The 18,812-nt window shown below is 39.0% G+C and overlaps 1 protein-coding gene across 2 annotated transcripts in view; it reads right to left on the bottom strand.

The window, feature by feature from the left end:
- Window positions 1-18,812, bottom strand: part of LOC143188862 (uncharacterized) — a 29,473-nt gene that overhangs the window by 8,196 nt on the left and 2,465 nt on the right. The window contains exon 3 of one of the 2 annotated variants that reach the window (XM_076393352.1): window positions 8,053-8,325. In XM_076393352.1, the coding sequence (XP_076249467.1) occupies window positions 8,053-8,325 (273 nt within the window). Of the gene's footprint in view, window positions 1-5,147; window positions 5,282-8,052; window positions 8,326-18,812 lie in introns of those variants that run through there. The other variant, XM_076393353.1, reaches the window with a different exon arrangement.

Here is an 18,812-nt window from a genome sequence, read left to right on the forward strand (position 1 = left end):
CTGTATTTTCCTTCGCATTTAAATTTCCTATAATTGTATAAACACTCGCAGTTTACCAACACCATTTAATAAACACATTCATTCAACACTCTCCCCCATCAACTCTACCCAAAAAAACAAGAATATCTAATTAAACATTTACAAACAAACAGAAAATATATTATACGTATCGCTTGCAGAGAATAAAAATAAGATACCAAGATGTTAGTATGCGCAACGATCACACGCCAGCATTCGCTTAATCGTTTCAACTGCTTCATTGGCGAAATGAGTAGGCGAATTGAAGAGATACGCGGTAAAACAGATTGACCGAGGAGCGAGGAACACGGAGAGAGCATGACGATGTGATTTCGCGGAGGGCTTGGTTTCAGCGGATCCTAGAATATCCAGAGACGCGTGCGACGCTGAAATCGAAGCTGACGCAAGGCTCCACTCGATCAATATGTAATTGAATCTACGAGTTAATGCGACGTCACCATAATTTCAGGATTCGGATCAATACGCGCCGAAATGTACAGGCGAGCGACGAGTCGTGTCTGACGCTTCGTTTGCTCGTAAACCGTGTGAACGATACACGGTTCTCGCTCTCTCGTGCGCGCAAATATCCACTTTTATTAAGATCTCTTTCGGTTGGTCATTGATCGTGGTTCCTCCTCCCTCTGTCCCCCCCTCCACGGCGACCCCTACGCCGGGAAGAGGGAATTGTGCCAATGAAACTTGGCGCTTGCGAATAGTGTATCCGAAAATACATCGACTCCGCTAGTCAATGAGTTCGCGGATATTCCGACGCGATTACAACGCATTAACGATTTACCGGGATAAAGGATTTTTATGACCGCTGAATCGGGCGTTTGATAGGCCTGGGGGATACTCAATGGGTTGTAGATATTATTTGAATGTATACCACCGCTCAGAAGTAATAAGATACCATTTTCAATCAATTTTCGCGTTGCAATGTAAATTGTCAATATTAAATCGATTCGTTTTACTATAAATTTCATTACAAATATATGAGTCGATAATTATGAGAGCGGTTTATATTAATTTGTTTATATTAATTTTGAAAAGTTGAATTTATAATTTGCAAATAAGTGATATTCAACTTTTTTAGTATTTTTGATTGAAATCGCTTTGATAATTGCTAGAATTTATTTAATGTACTCTAGCTGTACGTGAATAATTGAATTGTTTATATCTTTGAAATTATTGTTCAAAAATAGGATGTGTGTGTACTGTGACAAAGCAAGTGGCCTAGTATGTAGTTTTTTGTGGAGTATACCTATATGTACGGTTTTTATTGATTAAAAAATGGAGCTGTTTGAATTCATTTTGTCACTGACTAACGAGACTTTGAAATTGCGACACACAAAAGCGCTTTTTAAATTCAGTATGCGTTTGAATATTCATTTAATAAATAATTTGTGTATGTTCTCCATGGAAAACTGAAACAACTACTCATCAGCGAAAACAATTTATTAAAGCACAATTTACAATTAACAGAACGTATATGAAACACTGGAAAAGAAATTTATTCATACGAATTAAAAATTTATTTCGAAGCTTCTGTTAAAAATTAGTATCTCGAATTAATATTTCGACTTACAGTTCATCATTTCTGAAGTAGACTAAATAACTAACAATGAGCGAAAGCGCAACTTATTTGCTTTCAATAATCCCAAACCATGTCGAATATGGTAAGAAGCTTATAACGAGGAAAACAGTGAGTAAAATGTTCCACTGACATTGTCCGAGGCAAAACTTTAAATAACAGAATCTAGAAAGCGATTTTCAACTGATTGTCAATGCAATATTATTTGAATTTACAAGCAGAGAACGTATCTTCTCCTCGCTATTCTCTCCAGAGTAGAAATATTTTCCTCTCTAGCACCATTGTTCCATAATATGCCAACACGTGTATAGCATAATACTATCTCCAGAAAGGGGATACATATTTGTCGAGGAACGTTCATACCGCGAAATGACGATACGCAAATATCACGACGGTGTACACGTCGTATACAAGGTGATCCAGTAACTTTAACCATTTTCAATATTTCACTTCTTTCTAGAAATACGAAAGAACCTTATTTACAAAAGCTGCTATATATTTCTCGAAAAAACTTCTGTTTTTTTGGGCAAGGACTCATCATTTATCGATTAATTTCTTGTAACCAGTATGAGGGTTTTTTAAAATTACTATTATCTTAAAAAAATATTACTTGCATGGTTTAGGCCCTTCCTTACCAAACAACTTTCGTAAATAAACTATTGAAGCTGATCAAAGTTATTGGGCCACCCTGTATGTATACATGTATGCGTGCTTCTGCGAATGCAGCGTATATTATTTCGTAGCGTACCCTCTGCCCCTCCCATTTCCTCCGCGCAAGAGATCTGTCTTCGGGCCTGAATTACCGATGCGTTAAAAACTACCAAACACAGTGATTTATCAACCTCCCTCGCTAATCAACGTAAAAGATAGCCACGCTTTACGACGCAGCTCTCGAAGGTTGCACGAGTAATAACCACGTGAATAATATTCCGAAGAAAAAAGCCCGAACGTCGAATCGATCGGCACGAGAGATTAACATTCGACGCGAGCGTGCTCGACGATTGAAATATTTAAAATGGATAAGAAACGCGGCGCCCAGTGGGAAGTATTCCGACTCGAATTATTATTCTTTCCGCCGATCCTTTTAAAATGTAAGACGCGATTGCGCGTCTTCGGACTCGCCAGAAAGCGATACTGCATTCTTTTTGGCCGATAATGATGTACGTTTTATCGGATATACTGTTTGCGATAGAAGTTCATTAACTCGTCGGGACTCGCGATAAAGATAATTGTACAACTGATGACATAAACTGACACACGGCATAAGAGTCTCTTAACGGGCTCTTATCGCGCGAGAATTATTGTTTCAGCGTTAAATGCGACATAAATCCGTCTCAATTGTTCCTGTACCTAAATCTGTATGAAAGAAAAGAAGACAAAAGGTGGAGACTCCATAATTAATATCTATATTCGTTAGAAAATTGGTAGGGAAAAGGGATCAATATCAGAAAAAAAATTAGACACAATAAAAGTAGGAGTCTGACTAGTAGCGAATCCAAGGGAGATTCAAAGAGGATCCAAAGAGTATCCAATAGAATAAATGACATCCAAAAGTATATCCACATTATCCTACATTTTAAAAAATGTGTTAGGTGTGCCTTGAATGCATAAATATTAATGTAAATTTAATTATTTAAGATACAGTATCAGATAAAAAAATCAAAATATAAATTGCAATTTGAAGTTACTTCAAATCTCCCTTCGCGACCCCAAGAAAGGCTTCTGGATCCGCCTCCAAGTCCGACTCTATCGCTTTTTCTCTATGCAAAGAAACGTTACGTGTTCTCTGAAGTCTTCTCAGCAGACAGGCGTTGCGCGATGGTCGATCGCGAGTTGTACCGATTTAAGAGCCATCGATCACCGCGCAATGACGAAATATGCTACAACAAGAATTAAGGTCAGGCCAGATACCGCTTCGCTAAGTGTAACCGTTTCCTCCTACGGACCTCCGAGTTTATATTGTGAAAGATTAGCATATCGCCCCGGCTGAAAGTTTCAAAGATTTCGTTACGTTGAAAGCGAGCACGGAGCACGGTTTCGTGTTTCCAACATGTTCCGCGAATCGCGCGAGACAAAGTAAGTAACCGGTTCTGATCTCGCTACGATCGTGTACACATATACTCTCTTAAATCCTATTAAATATTCGACATCCCTGCAGTTTCACTCCTACGAAAATACTTTGCATATTTCATTCAATAACTATTAATTAGTCAAGATAGCATTGCATACCGAAGTCATTTTTCAAGCGGTAGAAGGATCTATAGTCGATGCGATACTGGAGCCTGTTCCGCAATATTGAACAACGAATTTAATGAGAATGGGAGAAAACGAGAAAATAGTTTTGAGATATAAGGAAAATAGCTCTGAGTATATAATAAGACGACTAATAATGTTGTAGAATATAAAATGTTTTCCTGGTGAGAATTTATAATTTATGAGGCTATGGTGAGGTACACATTCTCTAGAATTTTTCTAGATTAACTAAACTACTGATTTCCTAAAGTAGTTTCTTTTTCTACAAGTCTCCTCAAAAACAGTGAATATAGCAACAAAGTTTACAACTAAGTAAGAAATGCAGTATTTCCTCAGTACGGATTCCATGCTCACTGACAAGTTTATATCAAGGCAGTTTTCGAAGTCGATTCGGAATCACGAGACTTCATCTTGAGATTACTGAAGTTGCGTGTGATAGCACAGTGCAAGTCAATTTTGTTCACTCTAAATAATTTCCTTGCTCGCCTACAAGTTTATAGTAAGATAAATGTTTCTGAAGTTAACTTGCGATTATGGAACTCCACGATATGTTCACTAAAGTTAGTAAGCAATACACGCAATTAACCTCTTTATGGAGGAATTTTTTAAAGACTAAATAGAGTAAATGTAACAAACAAATCAAAGACAATAGACGATAGATAATTTCCTAAGGAATATCTACCCCCCAAGAATTTTCACGATTCGAAGAGCATCTTTCATAATTATGCACGAGATTAAGTAATCATAATAATGGTCTCTCATAAAATCAGAATTTTCAGGTTAGGTGAATTTTCCTATAATATAGTCCATGCAGATTACAGACTGTTGTAATCGACTAACAAGGTGATTAACCCCACTTTCAAAATTTTCTAAAATTTCAGTGTCAAAGCACTTAATCGACGCTCCACCTTTTATATTTCACATAAACATAAATATTCTTCTTTTGCGGGGTTACCAGATTCGACAAATAATTAGTTCCTACATTCCAGTCCCTCTCAAACGATTACTTAAACATTCTCCCAGCTAGATACACTGAAAAATGTACAACAAGCAACTACAGTGTCATATTCGCCGCAAAGTATCGCTCGTTAGAAAATGGTGCGCGTTGCAGCGACTGCAACATAGACCCCTCTCGGAGGTGCGATCACCCTAGTGGTGTCGATGGACGCAGCCCGCGAGCGCAAACGTGTCCAATGTACACTTGCCAGTCAGCGTGCTCCCTCTCTTCCTCCCTTCCCCCTCCCAAACTCTCGCTGCACTCTCTCACTCTCTCTGTCTGTCTCACCTCCGAGAAGTTCGTCCCTCTCCCTCGGGCTGGTCGAGCAGCGAAGATCGGAAGATGTGTTCCAAGGTTCGGCACTCCCGACGACGACGCTTCCTCCGAGCGAGGCTAAGCGAAGCTGACGCGCGACAACGGCGTGCAGGCGAAGTTAAGGAAGTCGAAACACGCGCCGAGCCACGTGGTCGCCGGTGCCTCGCTGGTAACGGTACTTTTGGGTCATCCGATAACGGCGAGAGTGTCCCGCGAGCGCAGACGAGCGCGCCGCCAGCGAGGCGCACAACACCTGGGTCCTCCTCGGCGAGGCACCAGGAGCGACGTTCGACGCTGGGGGCGCGTAACGATCGCTGGTTGATCGCGGCTTTTTCGCCTGTATCGGTGCCCCGAGGTGCAGGAGATACGGCGACGATGACGCGAGGTCAGCGCGACGACAGCCGAGAGCGCCGAGAGAGGTTCAGTAGCCGCGGCGGCAGCGTGTGTACACTACTGCCGCTCGCACGGCTCCCACACACAACGCGCGAAGCAGCGCGAAGACACTGAGCGGACAGAGAGAGAGAGGAACCGGCCCGCGACTGTGTCGCCGCGTCCTCCGTCTCGGACAACTTCTATCAGGCGCGGCACTCGCGGCAATCGCTGCACCGCGCGCACCGATATACCGACGCGTCACTGCTCGGGAATGTCGCGTCTAATTGGGAACTGTTTCTGCATCGGTCGCTATTATTACCGATCGGTGATCGCGCGTGCACAGGCGGAGGGAGGGAGGGGTCTTCAGGCTTATCGGGGCAAGTTAGGGTTTGACGATTATGTGGACTTTGGGTGTTCGAGGTTTCTGTTAGCGAGGGTCGTGCGTATTTCGTGTAATGACAATTGGGGTGCGAGCACGCTATTGTCACGTCACGTGGACTCGTGTTACGTAGTGTAGGATATCCGTGGTGAGTTGAGGTTTCTGTTTTGTTTTACACTTATTTTGCTATAATATGGAACAAATATGCTATAGTAGGTAGCGTGAGTTCAACTGATATATTATAGGAAAATAGGTCTAAAACAAGGGGAAAGCCTCTGTTCACACTATGAATTTGCTATAGTATTACATGTATACATAGTATTATATACATATATAGCAAATCCATCGTGTTAGCAAAGGTTTTCCCTTGTTGTAGACCTATTTTGCTATATGTGACATAATTTCACGTGACGTGACAGTAATGGGTTCACACCCTGAGAGTAGATCATTAATTAAAACTTAAACAATGAAATAACAGTAGTTTGCTGAAGAAAATCAAGCTATGTAGCTATCAGAAGGTCGATTCAGATTCGAATCTCGCGGTACTTTGTATAATCGAGCCCTAGCTTGATCAATTCCTACAGTAAATGAAATGAATGTGTCAATAAGGCTATTTTACTTCAAGATTCAAAATCAGAATTGTATATTGTAGAAACACGTGTTAAAGCTAAGTTCAAGCGTTCGAAATAATAGTCCTAAACTACACGCAATTCAATATGGCGGATAAACAAGAAGCTGACCATACACAGAAATTGTATGAAAATGCCTAATATATAAAGCATAAATTTAACAAATCTTAACCTGATTTTAGGATTTAACGAAAATCTTTGAAATCAATTTTTTTCAATGACTTCTATGTAAAAAAATACTCCATTTGTAGTATAGTATTTTTCAGGTTAAAAGTGATCTACGATAAATATAGTATCTGTGTGAATGGCAATACGAGTATAGTATGGTTCGTTTTGTTTCATTGTGAAGGCTCGGAAACTTGAATGAGCCATTCGTAATAAGCATTGCGATGGTTTATTCATGGAACACTGTGGAATATGTAATGGGTTCGGAGGAGGTAAAATATTGGGGTTTATAATAACACTAAATTTACATATTTACTATGTAAATGAGTATTCTAAATTAATTTGCAGTAATTCACTTTTTAGAGCACAAATAAACAGATACGCGTATCTGTGTAATAGCAAGATTTATGAGAACTAAAGTAACTTCCAGTGGTATATTTGTATTATAAATAGTTGTACATTTTAAAAGACACTATAAATCGAGTGCACAGTTGAAAAGTAATGAATAAAATATTTGTAACCTAATAGAAACGCGTCCTCTCACAGCTGTCACCCAACTTGTCAAAGCTGTTGGAGCAACTGCTGCGTCGGTAAATGCAACGCTTAACACGTCGGTAAAGAAATGCAGTACAGACATACCGACAACTAAATATCTACTGAATTTAATGTATAAATAAACAAGTATTATTTACTCAATTTATAGAAAGAGCTTTGCAAATATTTTTAGAGATATTAAACATTTTACGTTCGTGCTTGTTACTTTAATAAAAATGACTGAGACTTAAATTCTACCATTTATCATCATCAACATTAACGAATAATAAGTTTTCATATTCTGAACAATGTCATCTTCAATTTTTACTCTAATCTTTATTTCACATACTTCAAACTATTCAAATGACACAAATATTTGTTACGAAGATTCATTAATATTTATTAAATAGTAATAATAAATATCAACTATACTAATTATTAAGAAAAAACAAGAATGTTAATAAGATATTACAAAAAAGCAAGACACATGAGCACTACCTGTGTTTCAAACGTATTCAATTCAATAAATCCTATAAACTATTTTGAAGACATAAACGATCAAATTCTCATGATGTAAATCGAACCTAACCTCATTCCCATAAATCTTTTTCAGATAATATTAACTGTACAATTCACAATAATAAATTTAGGTAAGAAAACGAGAGTCACCATCTCGTTTCATCGAATTTCTAAACACGTATATCGTCTTATTGAAAGATTGAAGTCAGATTACTCAGGTGTATCGAACATAATGTTTTCATGCATAAGAACTGCAGAAGAAACTGCACAGTGAACTCACCTTTATTTTGCGGTGGTGTCCTCCGCATTTCACAGGGGGCTCCACTGTCCTCAGCAACGTGCGGTGCAGCGGCTGGCGCACTTCCGGTCGTACGCTGCTGCTGTTGATATTCCGAGTGGTGATGTTGGTAAAGCTGTTGCTGCTGTTGTTGTTGCTGTTGTTCCTGTTCTTGTTGCTCGTCGGACGGCGCTGTCGCGCTCGTTTCAACCGGGGAGCACGGGCTATCGAGGGCAACGGTTGCACTCTCATCAGGTGGACTCGCACCTGCAATATCTGTGCTCACAAACGAAACCAATCAAAGCCCTTTATTCGCGAAGCTCTCCAAATTCTTCGTAAACTATGGTACAGAGTACAAAACAGTGAAACAGTGGCACAAAAGTGAATAATTCGACACAATGAACACAGTACTCTGCAACAGTAACTATTCTCGAATCTCAAGAAATCTAGCAACTTCAGTATCCTTGTTCTATATAAAATCTCGGCAGGTTATAATCGCAACATGAACACTTCATACATGGCAGCAAGTGAATTCACAGTCTCATAAATCTCACGTCGCCCAGAATACTTGACTAGCTATCCCACACTGTCACACGTTCAACGAAATTCCAGTCACTCGTTCTTCCAGCCCTTCGTCATACTATACAGTCTACTGTACGTTCTGACACGCAGCAAAGTGATTTAATTGACAAGAGTCGACCATCTCCACGAGTAAAGGAATTTCGCGAGGTCCGTCAAGGAGTTTGACGCTTCGAAATTTAACGACGAATGGGTCATTTTGCTCTGGGCTTTCTGTAACTCGACGTCGGCGTCGCTTTCGGTTCCCTTCGTGCCAGGATACTCCCACAGGTGCTTTAGAATCGTATCGATACCCGATCTCGTTTCTTTTCTCGCGATGAACAGGTTCCTCGTCGATTTTCTTTTTTCCTCGTGGGGCCAATTGTCACGCTGAGATCTTGACGATTCAAAGATGGTCAGGGCGACATCTGTCGGTCCGCCGGGGGAAAGTCCGTACGCGTACGTGCTCGACGTGCACGCGAACACGGCCCCTCGCGAACTAGAGGCCATGTTGCGTCGCTATGTCGACGATTGGCTCCGCCTCTCCCCGCGGCGCCCCACCAACGAACAGCCACGGACGCTGCGCCCCGCCAATCAGGGGCGAGCTGATCCCGCCAACCGACGGCGTGCGCTCTGCCAGGCGCGTATATGTATCGAGGTATACATATACGAAGCACTGAGTACAGTTCGATGTGAAGGCAACATTAAAGTACGGAGATATGTTTCTGTCCCTTTCTGTTACCTTTCCAACGCATGCGCAGGAGACTCAAAGGGTTACTAAAAGAGATAGTGCTATCTGTCTTCATTCTTCTATCTTACTTTCGACACGTAGTTCTGCGTGGCCTACATGTCTGTGTTTGTAAAGTAAAATGACCTAACTTACATGTTCCCTGTTTCCGAGATACTGGAATTTGAAGTTCTGAATTTCAATACTGTCTTTTTGAACCCTTATTCTTAAATGAAAAATCTTTCTTTTTTTTTGCAAACATAAGTTTTATATTCTAGATTTCAGTTGAGACCTCACTACTCGATTTTTTTGAAAATGTGACAGGTCGTTTTTTCTTTACAGTTACAGAGGTATGCCTCATGCATATATGGTTAGACGGTTCTTCGCGACGCGCGTGTATGTGTGATCCACCAGCGCAGGGAAACGCGCGGTTGTGTTCGACGCGTGTGGGAGACGTGTATGGCCCTTGTAACGTGCAAGTGTACATGTGTGCGCCAGCAGCATTTCCTCACGTGCCGCTCCTGCGCTCAGCACACCAGTCGCATTATCGCTTACTTTCCGAGCGTGTCCCGCGCCTTGCACCAAATAGAGCTGTAGAAGGATACAGGCGTTCACTCATGTAGCTGCGGGCAGAGGCGCACCAACTTTGTAGCTTTCCGTGGAATCGTAATCGGCTTTACAGTAATGCCGATGATTGAGGGAAATTGTATGTTCTATTGATTCTAGGCTTTTTCTGCTAATGGTAATTCCAGGGCTTGAGGGTGAGAATCGATGGTGGGTTTGAGAGCTCCTTGAGGTGTTTTATTAAAGAGATTTAATATTTTGAGTTCTGCTAAGGGATACGTTTGTGAATATAAGAAAAGGATATTTTCGAAAAATTGAGTTTATATCCTAATTGAAGGGTATAAGACTGAATTTATATTTTTAATAAGAGAAGATTGAGTTAGAAGAATTTTTTCTGAAACAGAAGTCCATGGCATGGAACTGAGATTCAAACTTTGGAACACGATTATCACGAAAATAATAATAATTGACTTTTGCTACTTTATCTTCTAACCGAAAATACACATATTTAGCTAATCGATGCGAACTGTATGTTGAACACCTCTCGCCGTTGGCAAATATGGTCAACTAAATACAAATGGCAAATGTGGTTATTACAAATGAAATCATTGTAACATCACACACACCTCGATACCTAGACTACCAATAAAGTACGGTTATATAAATCCGTGGTAAATACCGTATATAGCAAAACGACATAACCTATAATCAAAGGAACTTTTCCTTTAAATAAAAACGGAAATTGCAACTTGTAACTACTTTGCTTTACAACCACAGAAACAACTGCAGCCCATGTTACCATGCCTTCCTCATCTACTCAACCCATGATCGACCAAACACAAAAACACTCCATACACATCGATCTCTTTTTATCACTACGATACGTAAACTCGTTCGTGCTGAGATACAATAATGCACCCATGAATAGCAATAGTACCATAGTAATGACCCACCCCTCAATACTTATTATTTCGAAGGTCAATGTAACCCAAACCTACCAAAGTCCACTTAAATTCAAGCTTTTTCCTGAAATAAAATCTCAACCTGTAACGCTACACAAAAATTCGAATGCAGCTCCCTAACTCTACTCGATTTTAAGCGTGCACTACTGCACATTAATCGCCTAGAAACACCTCACCGATCGGCGACGATTGGCCAGCAAATTGGCCAGGCCGTAGGCAGCGTAATAAGTCAAAATGGCCGTGCGCGTCATCCAAAAACGGGAGGGTGACGCGAGGAGCCGAGTATTCGGGATACGGTCGAAATCGGCGACCTTTACGGTCCGTCTTGTTCTCTCGAACGACCAGCGAGAGAAAAGGTACGAAAGACGAGAGGAAGACACCCAGGGAGGGACGGAAGCATGGGGAACAAAGGAAGCGCGGAAGGCCTGGAAAAGTGAAAACGCGATTCAGTAGAATCCCGAAGTAACTGTCATGGGGGAGAAGGGGCTGGTGCGCTCTGGTCGATGCGTGGCTTACTGGCGAATGCAAAAGGGACGAGACATGCTCTCTGGGTATTTACACACGTGAAAAGCAGCGTTTGCTTTAAAGGAGATAGACTGGCGTGACTGTCGCGGTCACCGTGTTTTTTTTTCTCTAGCAGACGCCCGATCCTGAGCTATCTCGAGTTCGACTGTTCGGAAGAAAAGTTTGAAATTTCTTGACAATAGCATTTTCGCAATAGCCGACCTACCCCCTCTTTTCGTGTCCTTTCCCTTTTTCTCTCGCTCTTATCGCTCGGCGAGCATCGATCCATTGTTCGCCACCATTTCCGTGAAATGGAAAATTTAGCAATGCGTTATTGACGACATTGTTTTTCAAGAATAGATGGGGCCACTGGCGATTAACGTTCCACTTTAGTGGACTATTTACGAGCACGTTGCTATATATTACGGTCTACATGGTTACGTATATTCGTTATCGGTACTTATTTATCAGATTTATGTCCTTGTCTGTTACGCTGTCCTCATTGTCTGCGCAGTGTCTGGGGATTTTTATACGTTAAACGAGGCATGTTATCACTTTTGTAGGCTCGAGATCTATGCGTAGGTCAGGGTAATTTGGACGATAATTTCTGATTATGTCTTTGTTCAATTCCTAAATGAATTTTTAATATGAAATGTGTAAATCTTGTTGGTGACACTAATATTCTCTTTAGTTTCCTACATTTAGCTATAAATGTGTTAATATTTGACTCAGAAAATATTGTCACTATTTGAGGTTATTTTGTGTTACTACTCATTTTATGAAGATATATGGCTAGAGATTTCATTGCAAATTAATTTCTGTATTTTTGAGGTCCTTAAATCTCCTAATACGGAATATATACAAATATCATCAGAATTATCTTCATGTACGTGAAAAGGAGAAGAAATATGATTATAGACTCTCATACGTGCCCTATTTATAGGTTACGTACGGCCTACCAAAAACACCTTGCGCTCACAGAAGCATTACTTCGACCTGAAAGAACTACATAGAACCAATCATAGGTTATGCTATGCTAAAAGTATTTTTCATCGACTCTACTTATGCAGCTTTCACATTGCAAACAAGCCTACAGCCAAATAAATTGCTAAAAAAAGTGATTAAGAGGTCCTTAACTTTTGCTACCTCTTTTATTTGAGTTTCTCCTCTAATTCCACGAATTTCATAGTTATCTTCTTACTGTCAGCATGCTATCTAATACCGTAAAGTAGTCGTACATTAAAGTCGTTATACACTCTCAGGAAATGTCCAATGCAACAACCAAAGAGACGTCTCTATATTTGAAGACTAATTACAGTGGTGAGCATTTCCAGGAATCCACATATCCCTCTATCTGAACAGGAAGAAAAAAAGTAGGAAGGGGAAAAAACAAAAAGTGACGCTCTCGACCAGTCGAAGCTCGCTCGCGACACGTACGCGGGCAAGGGGGGTTTGAACGTGAACATCCTGTGGACTGTCATGTAAACTCATGGTGCACGGTCCTTGTCGAGAAGTTGCGACATTCGTCGCTTTTCTTCCCGATCGATATCTCTGCCGTTAGAATAAGGCTGGCCATTTACGACCGAAGATGAAACATTCTTCATCTATTTTCATTCTTATGGGCGAGTTGCTCGAAATGTGTAGAAATAAGATCGTCTAGGGTAAAAGAGCCAGTTTATTACTGACATCAATCCAATGACTGTCACTTTAAGCTAGTTTAGTCAAAATAATGAATAGACCTTGCGAAATCCTACGCGAAGGAATTAGAGTAGAACTGAAACTATAATTTATCTGAGGAAAAAATATCACTTTTTCTCCATTAATTTTTTGAAGTACTTCTTTAATAGCGAAAGAAAAGCCCATAGTTATAACGTTTAAGATACTAATATAACAAACTATAATTTTTTAGATAACTGAGACATCATCAATGATACTAACTTACTAATTATCGTGACTCAGGGATTAATCGAGTTTTTTATGTAATATGTGAGTGATGATGTTTTGTTAATTTCGTAATTAACATATTTTTATTAATCTTAGGAAAGAAATATATTACTAATTTTTTTTTAATGATATAAATTACACTGTTTAACGACACGCAAACTATAGGAACTACTGCAGTAACTAAAATGACTAGAACAAGGACGCTGTATTATGATTAGCGTTTATGGAATAGATGAGCACTCTAACCTCAATTTATCGATCAATTTTACTATTAACCAACCCTGGAGATTTATGACAGGCTAATTTTAAAACCATTCTTAGCAACTTGATGTTATTTCACTTCCTTATAAATAGAGTCTAGGATATAAATTTAGAAGCAAGACATCGAAGTGATTAACAAATATAAAATTGTGTACCGAGACAGGAAGTTGCAACGTCTCGGTATTCACTTAGTTTCCAGACGCATACGTTTAATAAATTCCACTTTGTCTGCCCAAGGCTTAGGCGAATATTTTTGCAACGAAGTCGATTGCATAAAACAGTGGCATATTTTGTGGGCGAAAACGAGAATCGAAATGATGAGATTGAAATTACACAGTCCCACTGAATCGATATTACTAGGACAAAGTGTGGGCAAGAAGAAAGGAGCACAATAAGTAATTTCTATAGTATTCGTTGAATTAACCTTAAAACTCGTAGTACCTGAATTCAATGTTACGCTTTTATGCAATTCTTTAAGTCGGAGAGCTTATAACAAAGATATCTCTTATCAAATTTTACGATTTTTTGGATAAGAACAGATTCTAGTGGTGAAAAACAAGATTCACAACATAATGGAACCTATACCATTAAAATCGCAATATCTATAGTGAATATTTTGTCAAGAAGAAGTCAATTGAACAAGAATTAAAGATACTGTAATATTTTTGTGCCTTCCTAGAAAAAGACAAAAGTTGATAAGACACGCCTGTGTTACTAGCTATTCGATCTGCAAAGCTTCTTTCCAAGGAAAACATGAAAACAAGTAACATCGATTAAAAACATAGAAAAAGTCGAAATGACTGAAGTAACGAAAATCACTGGAAAAAAGATTCTGGTAGCTGTTTCGCGTGTAAGAGGAGAAATAAAGTTCTGGACTGGTATGATAAACAACAGTACCGTCGTTTCTTGAGTGGTCTATCCGCTTTAAGGACACGGGCGGCGCCCGATACCGCCTCCTCCTCTCGGCGATTCGATGAAAACTTCATTCGCTTTAATTACATTATACTGGAAATTCGAGTTGGAAACTTTAGCCAATTATGTTCCAAAATGTAAATATCTCGGGATGTACAAACTTTTCAATCATTCACGTGTAGAATCCGCAATAGGTAAAAAAGAACTCCCTGGAATACAACACGATGGTTCGAGCCAAAAATTAGAATGGGAATATATTTTCATTCTTTAAGCTCAACTCTATTGTGATGTTCTCAGTGTCTGTGTAATTTTAATACATGATAGACCTCGAGTTTTCAAAATAATGGGTAAACACATTTGAGGATCATTTTTTCCTGATAAATGATCCGATTACAGCATGGAGGATTATTTATTGCACATGTGGCGTTGTATTTGTAATTTTGGTGTTACAGAAGATTTAAATATTTCTATTGTTCTGGGGTTTAGGTTTAGGTATTTAATTTTTTTACACACCAAATTGCATATCCTTTTTTAAAGTGTGTATTTTTAGGATGCTACTCTCCTTTTGCAGTAATTTTTTATTTAATTCATCAGAGATCTGTGAAACCTTGAAAACTTATAAAACTGTTATTCAAAGAAGAATTTACTTTAAAAACAGTTCCATATAAAATAAACTGTTCCAGAAATCCCACAGCTCTACACTGAACCATTATACTGTTTCTCAAAATCATCTCTTCTGATTTCTATTCATCAGACTTCTCCTCTCTAAATTTTAAAATAACAATTTCAAATAATATTATACTTTCGACTTTGCTGTCGGTGCAAGAATACATGGTATCTGAATATTATTTCGAAAAATAGTAAACGATACGTATGGTCAAAGCACTACCTTCTTTAAATTCACCGAGTTTAAAAACTTTATTGTGAAACTATCTACAAACATGCAACGCCCATAGGCATTAAAGACCACTTCCTTAAGAATGCTGGCCATGGCGGTTCGAAGCCTTCAGCTTTAAAGCCGAGTTCGAAATTCTCCGTGGAAACATTGGATTTGTCGTGGGCATCGTCTCGCAGGTAAACCAGGGCCGAACTTTCGTCAGGAATAATTGCCTCCCCGAAAACGTCCAGGGAAAGTGAATCGAAGTATTTTAGAAATACGATCTACGATACCTTAAACTATAGAGGCGATTTAGAAGACATGTACCAGATGTGTTGTAATTTCGTATTAAGTATGGAGCTTCAGTACGCTATTTATTTTTACCTACTCGATTATGACTGTTTTACAAATTGGAATAATTAGAAAAAATTTAGCATGAGACTGATAATTAGTGTACACGAGAAGAATAATATTCATGAGGATGTGTACAGTTGTATAAAAATATTATTCGTACAGAAATGTTTTACAAACTAAAGTAATTTAGTAACACAGCTAGCACTTCTGTTATCTTGGAAGATAACAAAATAGGAATGTATAGAATGCAGCCAAATTGGTTTTTTATGTATCTAGTGCTGCTTACGATATGAACACAATGGTGACGCGTTTGTGATGTGTGTGATTTACACATATTTAAGTTGTCACAATGTGACTTGGCATACGTATCTTTATCGTTTAAAAAGTGTTTGCAAATTGATATTGTCATTAAATATTATCAGTGATGTGATAATATGTCGAGTGTTGCCAATGGTATCTGAGATCAAGAATAATGGAGAGATTTCTTAGAATAGCACGAAGTATAGAATATTTTGAATTTAAGGTCAAAAGTTGTATAATATCGTTCAAACTTTTACAAACATTGCAAGTGAATATACAATTTAAAACATATTTTACTATGGTTTTAACTGTGTCTTAAATATAAGTGCAAAAGTTTTATATTTTCTTTTAAATTCTAATACAGATCATTAAATACGTCAACTATAAACTCAAAATTATATGGGAAGCATAATATTATTTTAAATACTGTTTCAAAGTTTACTATTAGCAAAGAATATAGAATATTTTAGATTTAGTATTCAGAAAACTTTAATAACCAAAAACTACATAAATTGATTAATACTGTTTTAAACTTGTTCCAAGAGTATCGTATATTTTAGGTCTCAAAGCAAAAAGTACACGAAACATGAAACTAGCTCAACCTTTCCCAGACTGTATATTTTAAGTACTGAGTCAAGAAATAGCACAAAACGTTGCGTAGCCCTGTCTGAGATATTAGATACACAAATTAACTCCGTGCCTTCAAAAAACACCAATTAGATTTCTATTTTAATTTGAAACTATGTCTTGCCAAAAAATAATAAAGACTAATTCGAGCGTTAAACTTATTTCCTACTTTCCCATAAAGAAATACTAAATTTTGTGAAAAAAGAGGCACCAAATTAATTCGTACACCACATTATTAACGAGTACGTGATAGCAGCCACCTAGACCTCGCTTCGAATACTTTCTCAAACGCGAGGGGCGAGACTCGTACGCTTTAAGAGTCAGTTGAAAAAGTCGAGGGAATAGTGCGGCCCTGTCTCGAGTATTGATCTGTACGAGAGTTGTCTGCCGCCCCTCCCGCGGCCAACGCTGGATGTTTCATCCCTCCACAACCCCTGAACAACAAGGATGTCGTGCACCTGTGACTAGGCTGTTGGTGAATACCCTATTAGGCATCTTACGCCGACATTGTTTCCAGCGTGTAGGAAACAGCGATTCGCGTTTCCCGTGTTGCACACGTCTGTTTTCGACATCTACGTCGCGGGAATTTATATTCAACCCCTCCATGTCTTGTGCGTACACGCACTATGATGATATAAATCTTGGCCAGAGATTCGAACCCAATCGAAATAAGGTTTTCTCAAGAGGGAAAGTGGCTCGACTTGAACTGTTGTCTTCGATGCAACAGAAAGAATGTTATGCTTTGGCTAAAGTAATTAGAAGATCGTCTAGACCTGCTCTGATCACTTTAAATGTAATTCAGGGCATACGTGGAATAAGGACGCGAGGTCATCTGAAGTCCTTTTTGCGGACGTCGGCTCAACGCATTCTATATTTAAAGAAGTAGGTTTCCTCCAAGTTTTATTCCAATATTTTTAGAATTGAAGAAAATAAAGCATTCTGAAGTATAGCTTGACTACTCGTCTTCTCGTAACCAGGTTTTACACTCATCCCTTTAGATACCCATAAAATTATTCTAATTTTAAATAAATGTCTTTGAAATTAATTTGTGTATTAATGAATTTGAAATTAATTTGTGTATGTGAACTAATGTGCTAGGAAATAAAGAAGAGATAACAATTGAATCTGCAATTCTCACATGGTCAAAGTATTCAAACATTAACATACGCCTTAGTTTTATCTTTGTGTGCGCGTGCATTGTTTTCCCCTGTAGCTTATCTCATTTAATCTAAAAAAGCAGTACTCTTGATTTAAAGAAACTGGGGGAGGATATCGTAATGCGTACGTATAACTTCGCCGAGTGAAAGCGTTAAGGTCGCTTCAAGGCAACTCGCATTATTCTGAGCAGCATAGAGTTGTGTTTCAAGAGCTTCCACAAAATAAAGCAATAAAACCATAATGTGGTGATTATTAACGAGCAGTATATTCTAAATCAGTGAACTGATCCTGAAGACTCAGGAAATGATCGACCAAATTTTCAAATTGCACTAAATTTCTTTTGTCATGTGACCTTGAAACAATCCTGCTACTTTCTAAGAAACCCATCCTTACAGATTCTAATGTCTCCTTGCAATTTCAACTCCCACTTTCACTGTCAGATACCTACTTCTTTAATAAGACAAAGTTGACCTTAAATTATACGAACTGCCATTTTCATAGTGACCTCACATTTAAGAATTTCGAATCACAGCTCTTATCAATGAAGAAACTCACACGAAACAAAAGTCTCTTGACTGTTCACCTATGTCGAGTTTCCTTTCGACAATTCGAAAAATCTCATTAAAGAAATCCACATGTCCACTCGAATCGTTTCTTCGACCTTAAAGGGTAATGGGACGAAACGGGCTGGAGAAAGGGTAGCCGAGCAACGGAGGTGGATTGTATATGAATGAACCCGGACCCGCTGACTTCCTGCGTTTAGGAAGGTCGTGCACCGTCGCTTTCATTTATCGACGAGAGCCACCGTCACACACAAGAACTGGGGGTGACCGACCCTCGGGAATGTTGTCTTTCAGTTTAAAAGAAAACTCCTTTCATTAGGACATAATTACGCGTGTATCAGAGGACTGTGTCAAACACACTGCAACATGTGACGACAGCATACCGATTCATCAACATTTATGTTCCAATCAACGTCACTCATCTGAAGTATTGCGTCACTGTTTCAATGTTT

The sequence above is a fragment of the Calliopsis andreniformis genome, chromosome 3, assembly GCF_051401765.1.
Source record: "Calliopsis andreniformis isolate RMS-2024a chromosome 3, iyCalAndr_principal, whole genome shotgun sequence".
NCBI lineage: Eukaryota > Metazoa > Arthropoda > Insecta > Hymenoptera > Andrenidae > Calliopsis > Calliopsis andreniformis.